At 40.5% G+C, this 18,456-nt stretch overlaps 1 protein-coding gene across 1 annotated transcript in view; it reads right to left on the minus strand.

The window, feature by feature from the left end:
• Positions 1 to 2,435: 2,435 nt before the first annotated feature.
• The window catches only part of EGLN1 (egl-9 family hypoxia inducible factor 1), a 28,048-nt gene continuing 12,027 nt past the window's right edge, over positions 2,436 to 18,456 (minus strand). Inside the window, exons 2-5 of the mRNA XM_035108453.2 lie at positions 12,246 to 12,365; positions 10,825 to 10,961; positions 8,511 to 8,578; positions 2,436 to 6,634 (exon numbers count right to left, since the gene is read on the minus strand). Coding sequence (XP_034964344.1) covers positions 6,570 to 6,634; positions 8,511 to 8,578; positions 10,825 to 10,961; positions 12,246 to 12,365 — 390 coding nt within the window. The 3' untranslated portion in view covers positions 2,436 to 6,569. The remainder of the gene's footprint in view (positions 6,635 to 8,510; positions 8,579 to 10,824; positions 10,962 to 12,245; positions 12,366 to 18,456) is intronic.

Raw genomic sequence — 18,456 nt, forward strand, 5'->3', positions numbered from 1 at the left:
CTGTTCCGGCGATATTTGGTGACAGACTATGTATACGTATATTGAACTTTTGAATTATTCTACTGTGAGTGGTGAATAAGATTCAGAGACTTTGGTTGCAATTTCTGATCATTTGTATTAGTTTATGAAGAGTATTTAGTGCCATTGTTATTGGCCATCGTGTTGTGTTATTTTGTTCAGGTTGTGGTGGTGCTAGCAGCAGCTGCAGCCACTCCTTGGAGACTGGATCTGCCACTTCCTCTGAAGCCGCCATACTTACTCTTGGTGAGTAAGTTTTCCGTCTTGATCCTTATCCAACCCGCCCCCAGCCCCCCGGGTTCCTGATGTAGATCTTCCCAGCAGGGTGGGAGATGCCATTTTGTGGTTTGCCTAAGGTGCCAACATGTCTTGGGCTGCCCCCGTTTCACGTTCCAATTTTCTAGTGTATGCTGGGGAAACCCAGCCAGATGGGTGGGGTATGAATAAATTATTATTATTATTATTATTATTTAGCACCTACGCAGAAGAGATTGGTGTTAGTTTTGCTTAAGGAAATCCCTGGAGTCTGCAGAAGCACAATGAATCTTTTTCCGGGGGAGGGACTCCGAAAACAGATCAAAGAGGACTGAGCATGCCAATGGCGACAGAATGCTGATTGATGGATGGGTTGGGAAACCAGGGGAGGGGGATGGAATGGCTGGAATCCCCAACATGGCATGCTGCAATGTTTTGTTGCGGTTCCCACTTGCATAAGTATAAAGAATCTACCTCCGAGTTATTATGGATCAGGGTTTCAGTTGTTGCTATTGTTTACATCAGGCATGGCCAAACTCGGCCCTCCAGATGTTTTGGGATTACAATTCCCATCATCCCTGACCACTGGTCCTATGTTAGTTAGGGATGATGGGAGTTGTAGTCCCAAAACATCTGGAGGGCCGAGTTTGGCCATGCCTGGTTTACATAGTTTGGAGTGAGAAACCCTTGCTGGTCTGCTTTAAGTTATCCAGCGATCTGTCTCCTGGCACAGGTTGCTACAAAGATATTGGGAGACAGGGAAAGAGCCCTGTGGCATGGTGACAGCCTTTCCAAGGCTGAACAAGAAAGATGGCCTAAACTGGGGTTTGAAGAGCAAAATGCTTGCTAATCCCCAAGAGACCAATGGAGCTGTGAGGGGAGAGTGGTTAAGATAAAAAGGCCATGAGGAAGACCAAAGCTGCAGACACCCATTGCCTAAACACAGGTCGGTGTGTGTGTCAGTCAAATATGATTTACTTAGCAAAGAGGTGAATTCCTCTTCTGGATCAAAAACCAGTTAAGCAGGGACACAATATCATGATGGTGGATTGGGAGAGGTTGTGGAAAAAGGGAATTAATTTCACAGCATGTAATGTAGTGAGAGAAAATATGATGAAAATGATGTATAGATGGTATTTAACGCCTGTTAAGTTAGCTAAGATTTATCATACACATGACACTAAGTGCTGGAAATGTAAAGAGGTGGAAGGAACTGTTGTGTATTAAAGTCATAGCACAGCCAAGTATGTATTGTAATGTAGAGTTTATTGTACAGTGGTACCTCCATTTACCACCACAATTGGTTCCGGAAGTCTGTTCATAAACTGAAGCGTTCATAAACTGAAGCGAACTTTCCCATTGAAAGTAATGGAAAGTGGATTAATCCGTTCCAGACGATGAAAAACACCCCCTAAAGCAGCAATTTAACAATAATTTTACTGTCTACCAAGACCGTTGATACATAAAATGAAGGCAATGATTAATGTACTGTACTATAAAATAACTAAGACAAAATAAAAATGTGATTTTTTTTCTTACCTGGGCTGATGATAGTCATTGTTTGGATGGGGGCTCAGGGTCCTCTTCGCTCCCGTGAGAAGCCTGCGGGAAGCACAGGAGTGAGGCCCCGTCCGGCGCCACCACGTAGGCAGGGACCGCCAAGCAGCTGTTTCTTTTTAAAGGAGGGAAGGGAGGGGGTGGGGCATAAGACCGCTTCCGTGGCTGTGGCCCAGCCATGGAAGCGCTCCGATGCCTTCGCGGAGGCCCGGAGCAAAGGCCTGGCCCCGGCGAAGGCATCAGAGCGCTTCCGTGGCTCCAGGCCTCCGCGAAGGCATCGGAGCGCTTCTGTAAAGTGCTCTGATGCCCCCCACCCCTCCCTCCTTAAAAAAAAACCCAGCTGCTTGGCGGTCCCTGCCTGCGCTAGCTTCACAAGCGCAGGCAGGGAACACCGAACAGCTGTGTTTTTTTAAGGAGGGAGGGGAGGGGGTGGGGGCATCGGAGCGCTTCCATGGCTGCAGCCCAGCTACAGAAGCGCTCGGCGAAGGCATCGGAGCGCTTCCATGGCTGCGGATGCTCCGATTCCTTTGAGGAGGCCCGGAGCAAAGGCCCGGCCTCGGTGAAGGCATCGGAGTGCTTCCGTGGCTCCGATGCCCCCCACTCCCTCCTTTAAAAAAACAGCAGGAAGCAGATAGTAGGAATCAATGGGCAGTTTACCCAATGGAGAGAGACAGAAAGCAGTCATCTTTTTAAACCTCATATGCTGCAAGGAACCGATAAGGGTACCCTGAGAACATATCTTCAGATCTGGGAATTATACAATTGGGGAGCCATGATCAAGAAGGCCCTACCACAAATCACTATGGGGTGTGCTGAGGTTAAGGACAGCCGTAACAGTAGGGCTTTCCCCCACAAATGTTAAGAGCCTGGGCTGGCACATAAGGGGAGAGGTGCTCCTTCAAGTATCCAGGTCACAAGGGATTAGTGAGGTGGGGTTATTCTGGCATTTCCCTTTCCGTGGCGCATGGGCATTTGGACAGGAAAATTCTACAACCGGCTGACATAATAAAGGCTGACACATTGCCTCGTCCAGATCATATCCACCTGTGAGTTCTTGGAGAATTCAAATATGAAACTGCAGTGCTCTTCAGATTATGCTGTAGTGAGACACAGGCTCAAAGAACTTGTGTATTGCACTTACACAACAAGGCTTTTCTTTATACTACTGTAGCTCCTCACATTCCCCTGAAAACCCTGTTCCTGACACATAGGAGATTCTTTGAAACAGCATGCAGTGCAGCTGGGTGGTGAAACCGACACTCCTCCATGAGAGAGCGTATGTGTCTTCTGCTCATTTAAAAGGCACTTGGTATCCAAGCATTTATTATTACTGAAAGGAAAGCTGCTTGAAGACTCAGATTTTAATTTGCGACTGTTTTTTAATAATGTCTTATTAATATTTTATTCTCAATAGAGATTACCAAATGATTAAAAAAAATAACAGCAAGAGTGGGAGATGCTTCAGCAATTAGATAAACACCAAGAAAAATATGTTATGAAGAGTGTCCAAATACAGTAAAGGACTAAAAAATAAAATTGCAGAAGAGTCAGAGAACCAGGTTTTACTTAAGGGTGGTTCATAGCACCCCACAGAAAATAGCAGTGAGAAGGCACAGCAGGTAGCTGTTAAAAGCAGGTCCTCATAATATCTTCTGACAACTGTTTTCCTTTGCTTCTAAACATGAGATGGGAACCATACAACGTGCAGTTTACACTGTATGACAAAAACTCATTAGCACAGGGAGAAGTTTCCTGCAACGTGGTACCAGTGATTGAAGTCTTGAAACAATGCATCTGACACACTAAACTCAATCTATGGATATGCTCTAAAAGTCTAAATGCTCACCTAAAAACCCAAAATTCAAGATCGTTCATTTTCAGAAGTAAAAGCACCTAGGTAGCCGTTCCACGTGATCAGAAAATAAAATGTTTGCATTGGTAACACAAAGTTAGTACCAGGCTACAATGGAGTGTCTTGTCGTCCCCGTCCCCCCCACTTCTCCTTTAAAAACAATCACAGCTAGATAATTAAAAACAGGGTTTATAAATGAAACTAACAGGAGACCCTTGACTGCAGCTGCAGTGTCACTGACTGCTAAAAACAGACAGACACACCCCATATCAGTTTACCAATTAGTTGCTGTGTAGGAGGCTTTAAAAATATTACATAATTACAAATAACCACCACATTGTTTCAAGAACCTTTATACATCTTTTAATTAGATTAGCTTTACAAGCAACTTGAGAGCTCTTTCAGTAATGAACACTGCTTTTCAAAAGTTACATGACTTTATAGGAAATCTGCAAATTAATTCTGAATTTCTTTGCCTGCTAGATAAAAGTCTTGTGTTTTACAGCTGGCTAATGTCATGAAATAAAAATAGCATTATGAAGCTTTATCTTTAACCAGGACTAAACACATATACAGGCCATAAGACAGTTTAAAAATAGTCTGAAACAGGTTCCTGCTTGGTAACGCCCAAGGCTGAAGATTTAACTGACATGAACAGCTTCTAAATGGACATTAGAAGCCCCAGTTTGGTGACCTTTTGTAAAATAACCAACTGAGAGATTTAAGCACATTTTAAATCTTCCCAACAAGCACAAATGTAAGACGTTGATACTTTGAATAGAGGGACAAACAAACAAAAAATGTAAAGGCTTATTATGTTGTGCATGTCTAACACATTTAACATAATACAAAAGCAGTTAAAAGTTAGAAATGGTGTTTCTTAGGCCTAAAACAGTGCATTGCACTGCAGACCAGACAGTAGAGAAAATTTGCACTCCTTGGTCAGGCTTGCAGAGGCACTTACAGTAGACATGTTTTCTTCTGATTTACCAGGATTAAGAGAAAAACCAAACTGTTAAAAGTTCTGACAGCTAATCGTTTTAAAGGGGGTGGGGGAAACAAAAAACAAAAAAACCCAAAGACTTTTGCCAGATGTTCCCCTAGTATGCTATCACAATACTGAATTTCCCACCTTTTGTCAGTTGTCACTAAACACAATCCTTTTTTTTTCATGTTTTACATGAATAGTAAGCTTTTTTATAATAAAAATTACTGAGCTTTCCATAGAAAAGGTCTCTAATACAAGTACAAACTATACAGATGCTAAAATAGGCAAAGTTGTACATACAGAAATATTTCTGTACACTCACATTGTTTTGGTTAAGTGAGGGAATCAAGGGATAAAATATGGAGCCTTTAAATGGGGAGGCTCGTGTTTGTAAGGCTCAGAAGCTTCCCTCCAGGGGGGTTACTTTTGAGCACAAACCAATCCCTTTAAAACAAAACATTTCAAAATATCTAGTTGAATTATTTTTATTCTCTATTGCTTCCTCACTTAAAAGTAATTTAGTTTTTCCTTGTCAAAAACATTTTCGTATTGATCAGAGGCCAATATTATTTTGGGGAGAAAAATTCTCAGCAGTAGGAAAATATTTACATATTAAGCCTGCAGTGATGCACTTCAGTCTTAATGCATTAAATATACCCCTTGATAGTATATAAGGGGATCAAGGGACCCAACTGCAAATGAGGATACTACTGCTCTGGGGGGAAATCTCTGAAGTTTCATGACCTTACAAAAAAAGGTAGCAGAAAGTAAGCTTTTGAAAACAAGTCAAGATTGAGATCTCCCATCAAAGTAGTAGATGTTGGTACATCTAAAAGCCTAGGAAAGACCTTATGCTCTAGGGATTTGATGATACTTATGGGCAGAGTCCGCCTGGGACTTCATCTGCAACAAGCCCCACTGGAAAAAGCAGGAGCTGCACATGAGTACTGCTGTGTTCTTGAATGATTTTCATTCACATCCAATGGCTCTCAAAGATGAAGTTCCCAGCGGAACTGCGGCCACAGTTCTCAACATGAAAAAGACAGTACGGATAACGTCAAGTCCACTTAGTGCCAGCCAGTCACTTAGAAAACCCAAATGACACAGATACAGAAAGCTTGCTCTCTGGATACAACATATAAAACCACAATTTTAAGGAAGTAATTGACAGCAAGATAGGCATCTGTTTCAGTTTTTTTTAAAAAAAAGTTTCAGAGAGAACACAAACACAATACAGCAGCAATCTTTAAAAAAATTCAAATTAGTGTAAGATATGAAAATAAAACAATTGGGTTCTTAAATGGTACGGTAATTAAAGTGCTCCTTTTCAGACTTAAGTGTAAAGACAGAGTGATCATCAGTTACTGGCAATTCTTATTTAAATTAGGTTTTACATGGTAGGAGAACAGTGTGAACAGCAAATTTACAAAAATAGTTAAATGCCATTTTGGAGAAAAATGTTTGCTTTGCTCGATGTTGATCAGCTGTACCTGGTTATACAAAAATTATTTAAAATTCAAAACTTTTACCACATTTTTTTAAAAAAGGGGGATGATAAATAGCATTGAACTGGATGATTGAATGGCAAAATATGAAGGATGGAAAACTTCTCTGTAGGGCACTTCATGTGTAAGCTGTTTTTTCCCAATGCTTATCTTCACATAAGCAGTTAACAGGACTAGAGTCACAATCATGTAGTACAATGCATAAGCTATTAGAAATCCATTTGATGAAACATTGAAACCCATAATTCATTTGTTTATTCCAAACGTTGATTTGGCGTTGATTTTCCTTTATCTCATTATTCACATTCAAAAGTTAATAGACAGCGCCTAGGACTGTTGTGGGGAGGGGGAGAAGGACCAGGACGTAGCACAGAGAATTACTAGATCAAAGGCTTTATAGAAGGTCTTTCCCATTTGAATCAGGAGGCTTGTTAAGTTCAGTCTCCACACCTTTTTCACCTGTAAGACAAAGGGGGGGAGTTATTAAAAAAACACAGAAATACAAATTACAAGTTTGATATGCAAGGTGACCAACCACACTCTCTTGCACATGCACACACACATGCATCTCCCTGTCTCATATACTCCACATAAACACAACTACACGTGTGCATCTCTCACTCACTCACGCATACATACCTCCCTGCCTCTCACACACAGACATACACATACCACACAGAGCTCTCTCCCTCTCTGGCCAAGTGTACCTCTCCCTCACCCCACAGACCTCATGTATAGACTTCCTTCTCTCACACATGCACACAAGCAACATATAGATCAACCACCCCCCCTCCAAATATATCTCTCCCTCACTCTCACAAATCATACATACAGCTCTCAATTTCATGCATCATCCATATATGCACTACTGGACCACTCCCTCTGCCTCAGTTCAGAGAAGCGCCTCTCTGGAGCACAACAGTATACCCAAAGCAAAACTACAGGGCTTCTGGGAGTATGGCAAAAAATCTGTCCTAATGGATGCTCAACCTTTCTGGTGCCAGTCAAATTGAAACCCATAATTCATTTGTTTATTCCAAACGTTGATTTGGCGTTGATTTTCCTTTATCTCATTATTCACATTCAAAAGTTAATAGACAGGTAAAGGACCCCTGACAGTTAAGTCCAGTAGCGAACGACTCTGGGGTTGCGGCACTCATCTTGCTTTACTGGCCGAGAGAGCAAACGTTTGTCCGCAGACAGTTTTTCCGGGTCATGTGGCCAGCATGACTAAGCTGCTACTGGTGAAACTAGAGCAGCACATGGAAACACCATTTACCTTCCTGCCGGAGCAATACCTATTTATCTACTTGGACTTTGATGTGCTTTCAAACTGCTAAGTTGGCAGGAGCTGGGACCGAGCAATGGGAGCTCACCCCGTTGTGGGGATTCGAACCACCAACCTTCCAATCAGCAAGCCCTAGGCTCAGTGGTTTAGACCACAGCACCACCCGCATCCCTCAAATTGATTTAGGAGACGGCAACCCTCTATTAAGCTTGTCAAATATATACATCTTTCCTTTCTTCACATTTTTGCATGACAAAAATCCAACAGATCTGTTCTTCAGTTCATTTGTTTTAGATTCTAATTCAACACAATCTTAAACACAAACTCAGACTGTATCATTTGTGCATCAAATTCAAATAATAAGGGAATGTTTAAAGACAGTAATAGTGTTTGCTTCACATTCATGGAAATCCATTCCCTAATGCATCAAATGTTCTAAAGTTTTTATAGAATAATTTTCTAGAAGCTTTCTTGGTTGGGGTGACTTAACCTTATGATTAAGCAGGACTGAAATAGTTTCTTCAGTTTGCATAATATTTCAGTTGGGTATTTTTCCCCTGTGTGGCCTTTTAAACTGTTGCTAGCTCTGAACCACTATGGGCGGGGCAAGAAATAAAATGTAATTAAGGCTCTTTCCATTTCAAGATACTCAAGATATATGTCTTATTGAAGGTCATTATTAACTACAGCTATAATATCACTGTAAAGTAATACCTCCGCAAACGTCCGCCTTGTTTAGCGTCCATTCAGGCAAACCTGGAAGTACTGGAACGGGTTACTTCTGGGTTTGCCGCTCGTGCATAAGCAGTAAATCGTGCTTTGTGCATGTGCAGAAGCACAAACGGCTCCATACGCATGTGCAGACACGGCGCTTTGCCCTGTGTCCTTTTTGGCTAGCGGCTGGGGCTCTGGAACAGATCCCGGCCGCAAAACAAGGTACAACTGTACTCAGAAGCTGCTGTTGTCAGTTACTTTTACAACTACGCACACTAAAATACAGCTGATTTTAGAGAGAACACAAACATAAAAAACAGGGAAATCAATTACCTGTTAAGTATTTTACTTTAGCACGGGCTCTTTCATCTGCATCAAAATACCACACTGTTATTGCGTACCTTTAAAATATAAAAAGAATGAAATAATAACACCCTATATTAAAAAAACAACACATTTCAACACTCTCTTAGATCCCTCCAATTACATGACACAACAGTATACTTGAGCCACCTAAACAGCAGTGCATACTGTCATACTGTCAACATTCTGTGTACTTGTAACTTAATAATTTACAGAACTTAATACAATCTGTAACTTACTACGGTACTTTGAGCTGAAAATTCTCGTTTCCGAAACAACTCAATTCTTGGCAGACTACTGGCTCAGGCAATTCATATTGATCACAGGAGAAAGGATCTTTACCATGCAAGCAAGCCTCATTACATTGCAGATTGGGTGTTAAGATTGGCAGAGGGAGGGCCTATTGGTTGTTCCACCACCCTTAGAAGCTCTGGCCCAGCAGAGGGCATTCTCTGTGGAACTCTGTGGAAGTGGTGGAACTCCTTCCCCACAGAGGTGCATCTGGTATATTAATTATACAGTGTGTGGTGAATGCTGAAGACACCTCTTTACCTGGCCTTTGACACCAGATTAGTATTTTTAGGACCCACCTTATTTCTGTGATTGTTAAGTTGCTTTAAACTGCTTTGAATTGTGTTTTTAAGTGTTGTAACCTGCCCTGGGACCTTAGGGAGAAGGGCAGGTAAATAATAGCACTAATAATAAATTGGTGGCACTGACAAGTAGGAAGCATCCAACTCTAATCATCTTCAGCTTTATTGAAAAAATTGGTCCTTCAGACTTTACCCAACTAAACAGATGTCTCCTTCCAATGAAAAGCAAATTCATTCTTAAGAAAACAACAGGGCCCCTGCTGGATCAGAGCAAAGGTTCATCTGGGCCAGAGTTCACACTGGCCAACCAGATGCCAATGAAGACCCAAAAGTAGGACATGAGTACAATAGCATTCTGATGCTTGTGATCCCCAGCAACATTCCTTCATTTTAGACAGTTTCCTGGTTTTATAACTAAGGTTGCAATCCTATACAAGTACTGAACTCAATGGGACTTCCAAGTAAGCATGCCTAGAATCGGACTGTAACTCAAAGCTGTTGCTTAAAAAACAAACAAGAATATATACTAATATATTTTATACTAGCAAACTCTCCTTAAATTTTCACAACATATGAAGAAGTAGGAAGTAGGAAATGAAGTCTGCAACCCTAAGAGCATCAGTCTAGCACTTGTGAGAAGCTCAGGACAGGTTAGGTCAGAAAGAACAGTCTAAACAACTTGGAGGTTTCACTCTAACTACCTACACTTTCCCTTGGAGACACATCAAACTAAGTTGCATCTCTACACTTCCAAGAACTGCCCCCTTTCACTTCAACAGAATGTTAATTACAAGGTTTATAAGTTTAACATTTGTACAGTACCAAAAATCTGAACTACATTCACTAAGGAAACAAACATCTAATCTAATGCAGTGATAAATTTTGCAGCGTATGTGCATAAAGCCTTATTTCAAGAGACATTCACAAAATTATTTATTCTACTGATACTCAGATGTACATGCACTTGTTTAAAATCCAAATCTCCATATTTATTAATACACAAACATCACCTTTACTCTAAGCAGCTCAAGGTGGCACACATGGATCAGGCTGGCTCAAGGTCACCAAATGAGCTTCAAGGCCAAGTAAAGATTTAAAACCTAGTCCTAGTCCAACTTTCTAACTACTACATTAAATTGACTCTTATAAACACAGCTATTTTTAGTCTTCCCAAATTATAGCTCTCACACACCTGTTAACAATTCATGACTGGCCTCATTGATCAACTCCTATGCCTTCATCTGCTTTATATGACACAAATTCATTTGTTTTTTTTCACCTGAGAAACAAACGGACATGTCTACTCCCCATATACTGTATAGGCCTGCAGTCTAAATGTACTGCAGTCCAAAAAATCTCAGAGAAAAAACCCGACAACTTATAACAATGCATGACACCATTGATAAGACAATGACCTTTTTCCCATTTAACTAACCTGCTATAAATCATGACAAGCCTGAGCTTTTGTTGATCCATAACTAATGATAACATAACATGCCACTAATCAATGCGAGTTAAAACTCTCAAAATTTGTCAAGTTATACCATCTGAATAACTGAGAACAACTGAGGCTCCATTTATACTAGTCACTTTCCTGGGACAGGTGAATCCAATTTTTGCAGATTTCCAATTCCTTCTCATTTCTGTCGTAAACTTACTAAAGTCTGCCGGTATATATTCATTCATCTTACCTTGTAGCAAATGCAGGCTGCACTTCATGAGGGTTGCGGCGGTCAGACCAGAAAAACAGCAATCTATCAAACTTAGGTTCAATGTCAGCAAACTGGGCTTTGCCTTCAGGAAATATTCGAAGAATACCTCCACTTACCTTAAAAGACATGAACAGTGCTTCACAATCAAAGATGCTATCAGCAATTTCAATGTACCAACATCACCTATATATACCGTAGCTTCCTTTTAACTCAACTATTTCTAGAATAATTAAAGCATACAGTAAGCTTTCCTTCTCACAGTGATCCAAATAAAAATAAATTGCACTAATGAAACTTTTTTTGATGTTCATATGTTGGCTCTATAAAATGAACTAGCACAGACTGAAAAATCATTCAAACAATCAAAATGTCTCATATTTTTGTAAGATACATTAATGAATGAATGAATGCGTTTTAGTGTATATTTAGATAATCAATACTAATAAAATGCAACTTTTCTGTTTTCACAGGAAGCAGGTACAATAAGTACTCTCCCTGCATACTAGCTTAGTTGAGTTTCAATTGGGCCAATTACCAGCCACTAGTCTAACCAATTTCTATACTTTGCCCAACGTTCTCATAGTTCCTTAAAGTTAAATATGAACAATGAGGAGTCAGCGCCACAACAATTCCTGAAGAAGGAAATAAATTCTAGTCTTTTTTCTCCAAAGACGACCAGGGAGATCAGTGAATATATGATAATTTATTTTAACTATAGCAAATACTATAGCAAATAAATATATTCTTAACAAAGTTGAAAGCGTCTAATAACCTTAGTATTAAAGAAGGCAATAGCTCACATTTACACATGAGCTAGAAGAGTTGTTTCACGTTTAACATCAGCATCAAAGCTACACAGAAGTTTACTGCCATAAAAACAATAAGCTGGGATCCAAAGAGCTACTTGAGGTGCATTTAAAACTTTCAGCATGCCTAGTGGGATTTTTGACAGTTTTCTTAGAAAAGCATGTTTTTAGATCCTAGCTAGAGTGGAAGAGAGCAAACACTAGGCGAGGTGCCCTGGGTATAGGATCGGTTGCAACTTCAAAGCATATGTTTACTTCGTGTATAACAGGGGTGGCCAACTCCCAAGAGACTGCGATCTACTCGCAGAGTTAAAAACTGGCAGTGATCTATCCCCTTTTGGGGGATTCAGGTCGTTGTTGAGTTGTTTCAGGGAAGAGGTAAAATATTGAGCTTTTTTTTAGGGGAGCCACAGTTGGTCAGCTTCTTTGGGGGGGTCCAATGATCTACCAGTGATCTACCGCAGATGTCCAGTGATCTACTGGTAGATCACGATCTACCTGTTGGACATGCCTGGTGTATAAGATATTGCTTTAAAAAGCATGAAACATATTATTCAAACATGTAAAAAAAAAACCTCTTTAAAATAGAATTACCTTGGCATCCCAGTCTTTATTAAGGTAATATATACATGTGACACATCTTCCATCTCCGTTTGGATTATCAACATGACGCACGTATCCTGTTCCATTGCCTGGATAACAAGCCACCATTGCCTGTAATAAAAATGGAACAAAACTAGCATAAGAACAGACTGTTGGCCACAATAGAATGCTTCTTTCAAGCCAAACGTCAGGGAGAGGACTTTGAAGGTGCCAGGAAAGGCCTCTCTGAGAACATGCACCTGCAAGAACCAAATTCAAAACTCCTGCTTTATGCAATTAAGCCTCATAACTAGCATTCCAAAGCCCTGGAAAGGGGAAGCACCAAGCAGGAAGCACTAGAAAGTGACTATAAATTAGCAACCCATTTCTCATTCATTTAAAACTGGCAGGCTGATTCCAGTACCCGTTTATTTAGAGGGGGAAGGTGCTGAAATACCTCACCCTTTGAAAATCCAGGGACCATAAAGTAGAACACGTTTTACACACTTCTGTTGTTTTTGTTTTCTGTTATGTCCCAAATACACAAAAGGGTTAAGGAGTCATGGTAGAGATAAACCTGGAGATAAGGGCACCTTCTTACCGTTTCAGAAATGGTTGACCATCATGTTTACTAGAATACAAGATCAAATGAACACTCAACAAAGCTATTTCCTCGGGGTCAGTAAATATCTTGCTTTATAGTCATGTAGAAGGCTGTAGTAGCCCTGTTAGATTAAGTAATTTTGCTGTAGTTAATACACTGAATACAAAACACTAGACCTTTTCTACTGTATCCGCCAAAATGTCCAATTCTTTGTGATAAGAATTAAATATCCCACTAGATTAAAAACAGGCGGGGTGAATATATGAAATGCTTTTATTTCCACTCTTTTTTCCTAGCTATAACAAAACAAGCTGAAAAGGTTAAAGGTTAATAACAAGGAAACAGCTTGAAAGTAGATGGACAAGAATTCACTACATGCTAAAGAGGAAGTGCTGGAATGAGCAGCTGCTACAAAAAGACTATTTAAAAAAATCTAGAAGAGACAGGTGATTATAGGAGCAAGCACAGGATGTATTAAACACAGATCCAAAGGAAACTAGTACAATAGTAATTGAAGAATACACCACAAGATGTAAACTAGAAGAGCTTGCCTGACTTTCAAAACCAGACCCATACCTTGAATAATGTTATTTAAATAAATTATAAATAATCAATACCTGGGAGTAAAAACAAGAGACCAAGCAATTTTAGCAGATTAAGATGCGCTACTATCATATTTTGCTCAATGCAAATATAAATGTGATGTGAATTTAGAATGTCAGAACACAAATATAAACTTATTTTAAAGATACTAACTTTAAGGCAGGAATTCTATACACATGTAGGCCCTTACTTGGAAAGAGTTCCTTGTGAAACCAAGAGGACTTACTCCAAGTAAACCTGCAGACCACAGGAGATACTTAATAAAATTTTAGCCTTGCTTAACTTCCTATCAGGGATGCGGGTGGCGCTGTGGTCTAAACCACAGAGCCTAGGGCTTGCCGATCAGAAGGTCGGTGGTTCAAATCCCCGTGATGGAGTGAGCTCCCGTTGCTCGGTCCCAGCTCCTGCCAACCTAGCAGTTTGAAAGCATGTCAAAGTGCAAGTACTGTAGATAAATAGTTACCGCTCTGGTGGGAAGGCAAACAGCGTTTCCGTGCGCTGCTCTGGTTCGCTAGAAGCGGCTTAGTAATGCTGGCCACATGACCCAGAAGCTGTACGCCGGCTCCCTCGGCCAGTAAAGCGAGATGAGCGCCGCAACCCCAGAGTTGTCCACGACTGGACCTAATGGTCAGGGGTCCCTTTACCTTTACCATCCTATTGAATATACGGTAAGTCCATAGACTCTGGCCCTGATAAAATTATCAAATCCTCAAGTTTCATTGACGGCATCATTACAAGCAAGACACACGATTGGTAATAGCAAAGGATTTTTCAACTAGACTATCAACCCACCACCCAACTTCATTGGATGACCTTGGTTCTAGTGTTATGAAAGAAACTTCTCTATCCACTTTCTCAACACTACAAAAATGTCTCTTTTGGAGATAAGGCAAGAATAACTGGCCCCACCACAGATTTCTGTAAAGGCCCCAGTAAAACTGGCAAATGTTATTTTCAGTCTTGCCTATAATGATCCTTAGCACGAAATCTATAGGTCAGAGATTTTCAAACTTTTCATGTTGGTGACACCCTTTTTAGACATGCATCATTTCATGACACAGTAATTCAGTTTTACTAGCAAGCTGGAGGTTAAACTAACTCCTTTCCAGTCCCGGGAGAGGCGCAGGGAGTGTTTGCGCAACACGCCTACACTCTGCAGCTGACACACTAATGTGTCGCGACACAGTTTGGAAAGTTCTTCAAATCCACTGCACTCTTTACCAGAACCCCTAAATATCTTTCTCAGTTAAAGCTAGCTCATATCAGTGTAAGCAGAAATCCCTAGAACCAGTCCAGAGGTAGAACACAGTCTGCAGTGAATTTCCCTGCCCCCGCATGCTTCTTACTACCTGGGCTGAGTGCTCCTGAGCTCATTCATGCTTCCTTGACCTGCAAGAGCCTGCTTACTTGTCTCTCCGATTCTCTAGTCAGCAGCCTGCTACACCCTTCTCTCCCCAATGTGCTGCAAGCCTAGCCATCACAGGTGCACTGTTGAATAAACAATCAAGATGTTACACGGACCTTTAGCTCAAAAGTAAAGAAATAGTGCTTCAATTCAAGTAAGCACAACTGAAGCCATTAACACCCACCTAAGGAGGCTGGCTGAGAGGGAGAGGCATTCTCTACAATGTGTCCTCTCCCTTTTCCTTCCTCCAACAGGCAGGCTGTTTATCTTTTGTAATATTGTAGAATGGTTTTTGCCTTCAGGTAGGCTCCTAGTCCAATCTCTGTCCAATGTTTCCCAGGCACAGGGCCTGAACAAATCCAAAATACAGATATCATTCCAAATATTGGTTTTATTATATGAGCTCATTCTAATTCAATCTGGTTCCAATGGATGCAGTAAGTTTACCCATATTCTGAGCCCCTCTTTTTTCTAGATCTTTTCAGCATTTATTTGTTAATTTATTGTGTAATTGTGAGCTTTTGAAATTTTAAAAAATTAATATATATAAACATTTAAAAAAACTTTGTACGAAACCAAAGACTCTTCAGATTGTATTCCTGTTTGGGGGAGGAAACTCTTCAAATATTCTTTCCTCTTTTAGTTCTGTTTTTTATTTTATTATTATTTTGGTTCAGTTTGATTTCCTGCTATCAAGTTGATTCATTGACATTTCTACAGAAGATTTAAGAAGCAATCCTATGGATGGTAAGACTGCAATCCCATAAATGTTCACCTGGCAGTAAAAACCCCTGAACTCACTTCTGAGTACACATGCATAGGATCGTACTACGTATTACAAGCCTCATTGAACTGTCTTGTACCTGCTTTCAATAAATGTGCCCAGGACAAGGCAATTAGTATACTTGATGACCCTAAAACTTTTTGGTGACATAGAGTAACTAAATACAATTTAAAGCAGGTATTACAGTATCTGTCGGAAGCTGAACAAGCAAAAGCGTTTAGTGAGAAGGACGAAGCTGGGGAGACCTAGGGATAAGGCAGGCTGCTGAATAATCCAGGGAGTCTCCCTCTCCTGCTGTGACCAGTTTCCTACACCTGGTCAACCAGAACATGCAGAGAAATGAAAAGAGCAGAGGAGAGATTAGGTGTGTGCAGACACAATCTCCAATTGCTTGGGAAAAACCCTGCAGAGGAGGGGACTTAAGCAGCTGTGGAAAGGTGGGGACCTTCAGTCCTCACAGCTGCCTCCCTGGGGCAAGACCTACTGGGAAGAGTAGCTGAGATCACTAGGCTTTCACTGTTTTTGGTTTCTTTGAATAAGGAGTTAACTTCGCTGACACCAGTGTTTTTTTATTGCTGACCTACACCTGACTACGGCTCCTGATATACGCAAACCTTAAACTGTAGTCCATTTTACTCATGGTTTGCTGAAACAAATCAGTTTCATAAACCATGGTTTGTAGCTGGGATTTCTCAACACAGAATGGTTAGGATAAATCATACCTGCTTGTTTTGTCTGGACCTATCAATAAAAAGTTTTGTCTGGACCTATTAATAGAAAATGGAAGTGAAAGCTTCCAGTCTCGTCCATGCAACCATGCAAGGGAAGAGAAGGGGGTAAGAAAGCAAGGCCAAGACACACTGCAGCTCATTCCTGTCATGATAAACCATTATGATGCCCAAACTGGCTTATATTGTTCACATGCTCCTAATGTGTCAAAATTAGTTTGCTTTTAAAATTTGAGAAACACATTTATAGAGCAGACTATATTTGATAACTCATGCTTTCCCCCATCTATGATTTTCAGTTGCTTATAAAATTGGGATTTTCAATTTGCACAACTGAATAAAATACTATATACAAAAGTATTCCACTTCCTTTAAAATCCACATTTTGTACCACACACCCTTTATGTCAAAATAAGCAGGTTTCCTTCCCTGTAGAGAACAGCTACAAGGCCCTTTCCTGTCAGACACTGAACAAGCATAGTAGTGGCTTAAACAATATGACATTTCACCAGCTGTGTGAGGCTAAGACAGTAAACTTACTTAATGAATTTTCTGCAAAACAATGGCATTTTCTATTCAATATTACAAGTTAGTAATTATTTTCAGTAATATTATGAAGTGTAAAGGCCTTGTCATTGTTTCTGTGATTTAAATTGTGTGACTTTTTACGGTATTATTATCAACCAATTTGCAAGGAAGATTGACTCAAAGAAGACTATTGTGACATAAAAATATTAAAAGGACTCAAGACTTAATAAAGCCTGTGTTAGATGCATGAATAGTTGTCTTCATGCTTCTAGTTGTCTTCATGCAGTTCTGATAGGAGGTATCACCCCGGGTTCACAGAAGACACTTGCTGCAGCAGAAGTGTCTTAAGGCTTAAGGCCCTCACCAAACACAGAATTAAGCCCATTTTAAGAACTTTGTTGTCATGGCAACGGAGTGGGAGAGAAAGCAAGACTCTTTATCAGCCTGCCTGGCTCAACTGACATCTAGAGCCTTCCCCTTGGACTCCATCAACAGCAAGCCACTCTGTATGGGACAGCGAGAGTCAAAGTGGTCCTGGTTTTTCTTCTCTTTTTCTCCCTATTTGGGTCTCTCTTTCTGTGAACACCATAATACTGTGGTATACTGTGCTTACTTTGGGATATATTGCATTAACAAATGCAGAAAGAGCCTATAGAAATTTAAATATGAAACCCTCTTTAAACATTTCAAGGAAAAAACCCCGTATGGCTTCTAATTATTTGTTAACATGCAGGATAGCACCTCTCTTGCCCCGAGACTATATTTTTGACAGCTTTAAAAATAGGGCAAGTACTAATTAAGCTCTCCTACAAACTGTGGCATTGGAAGACAGAGAACACAATGTTCTGGATTCTATCCAACAGTGGGAATCAAAATACTCACACTTTCCTCTCCTCTCCCCTGATTTACTCCTTCAGGAAGAGGAAGTCTTATTTGTGGTCATTACAAATCAAATTAACAGCAGTGTTTTCAAATAGTAGAGCTTTTTCAGACTTTCAATATATTCTAAATTCCCTCAGAAATACTATGAAGGGTTTAAAAGCTAGACTTTAGGTATAACAAAAAGCCTAGCAGCCACACAGCTCAGATTTGAAAAATCCATGCTGCATTAAAAGGGGTATGGAGGATTAGCCTCTATGCTAACAAATACAGAAGATTTTTTTAAAATGAGAACATTGATTAAGAAGTGCTCCATTTTCTGCCAAAATCTATGTCAACTGGACCTAAGTCAGTCTTTGGATGAGAGAAGATGTGCTCAGTGTTCGCCTCCATAGAGAATGTTTCGGCTGATAACCAACATTTTGTAACTGGACTTCCACTTGTGCAAGGAGACCTGCTCTTCCTCCTCCAGCAGTCTTCCCTCAACAGCCCAATTTGTTCAAGAGTTTTCTGAACCTATGGAGCAGATTTTGGAAGCACTGGGGGCTGCAGGGGTGAGGTGAGAAAAAGAAGGCCCTGCATGAGTGGAAACCCTTAGCACACAGGAGTGGATGATAATCTAGGAGAGAAGAACAAGACAGAGTGAACAAGACAGTTGAAAAGCCAAAACAGTTTGGCATATAGTACAGTAA

Source organism: Zootoca vivipara, chromosome 3 (genome assembly GCF_963506605.1).
Source record: "Zootoca vivipara chromosome 3, rZooViv1.1, whole genome shotgun sequence".
NCBI classification, from domain to species: Eukaryota; Metazoa; Chordata; class Lepidosauria; order Squamata; family Lacertidae; genus Zootoca; species Zootoca vivipara.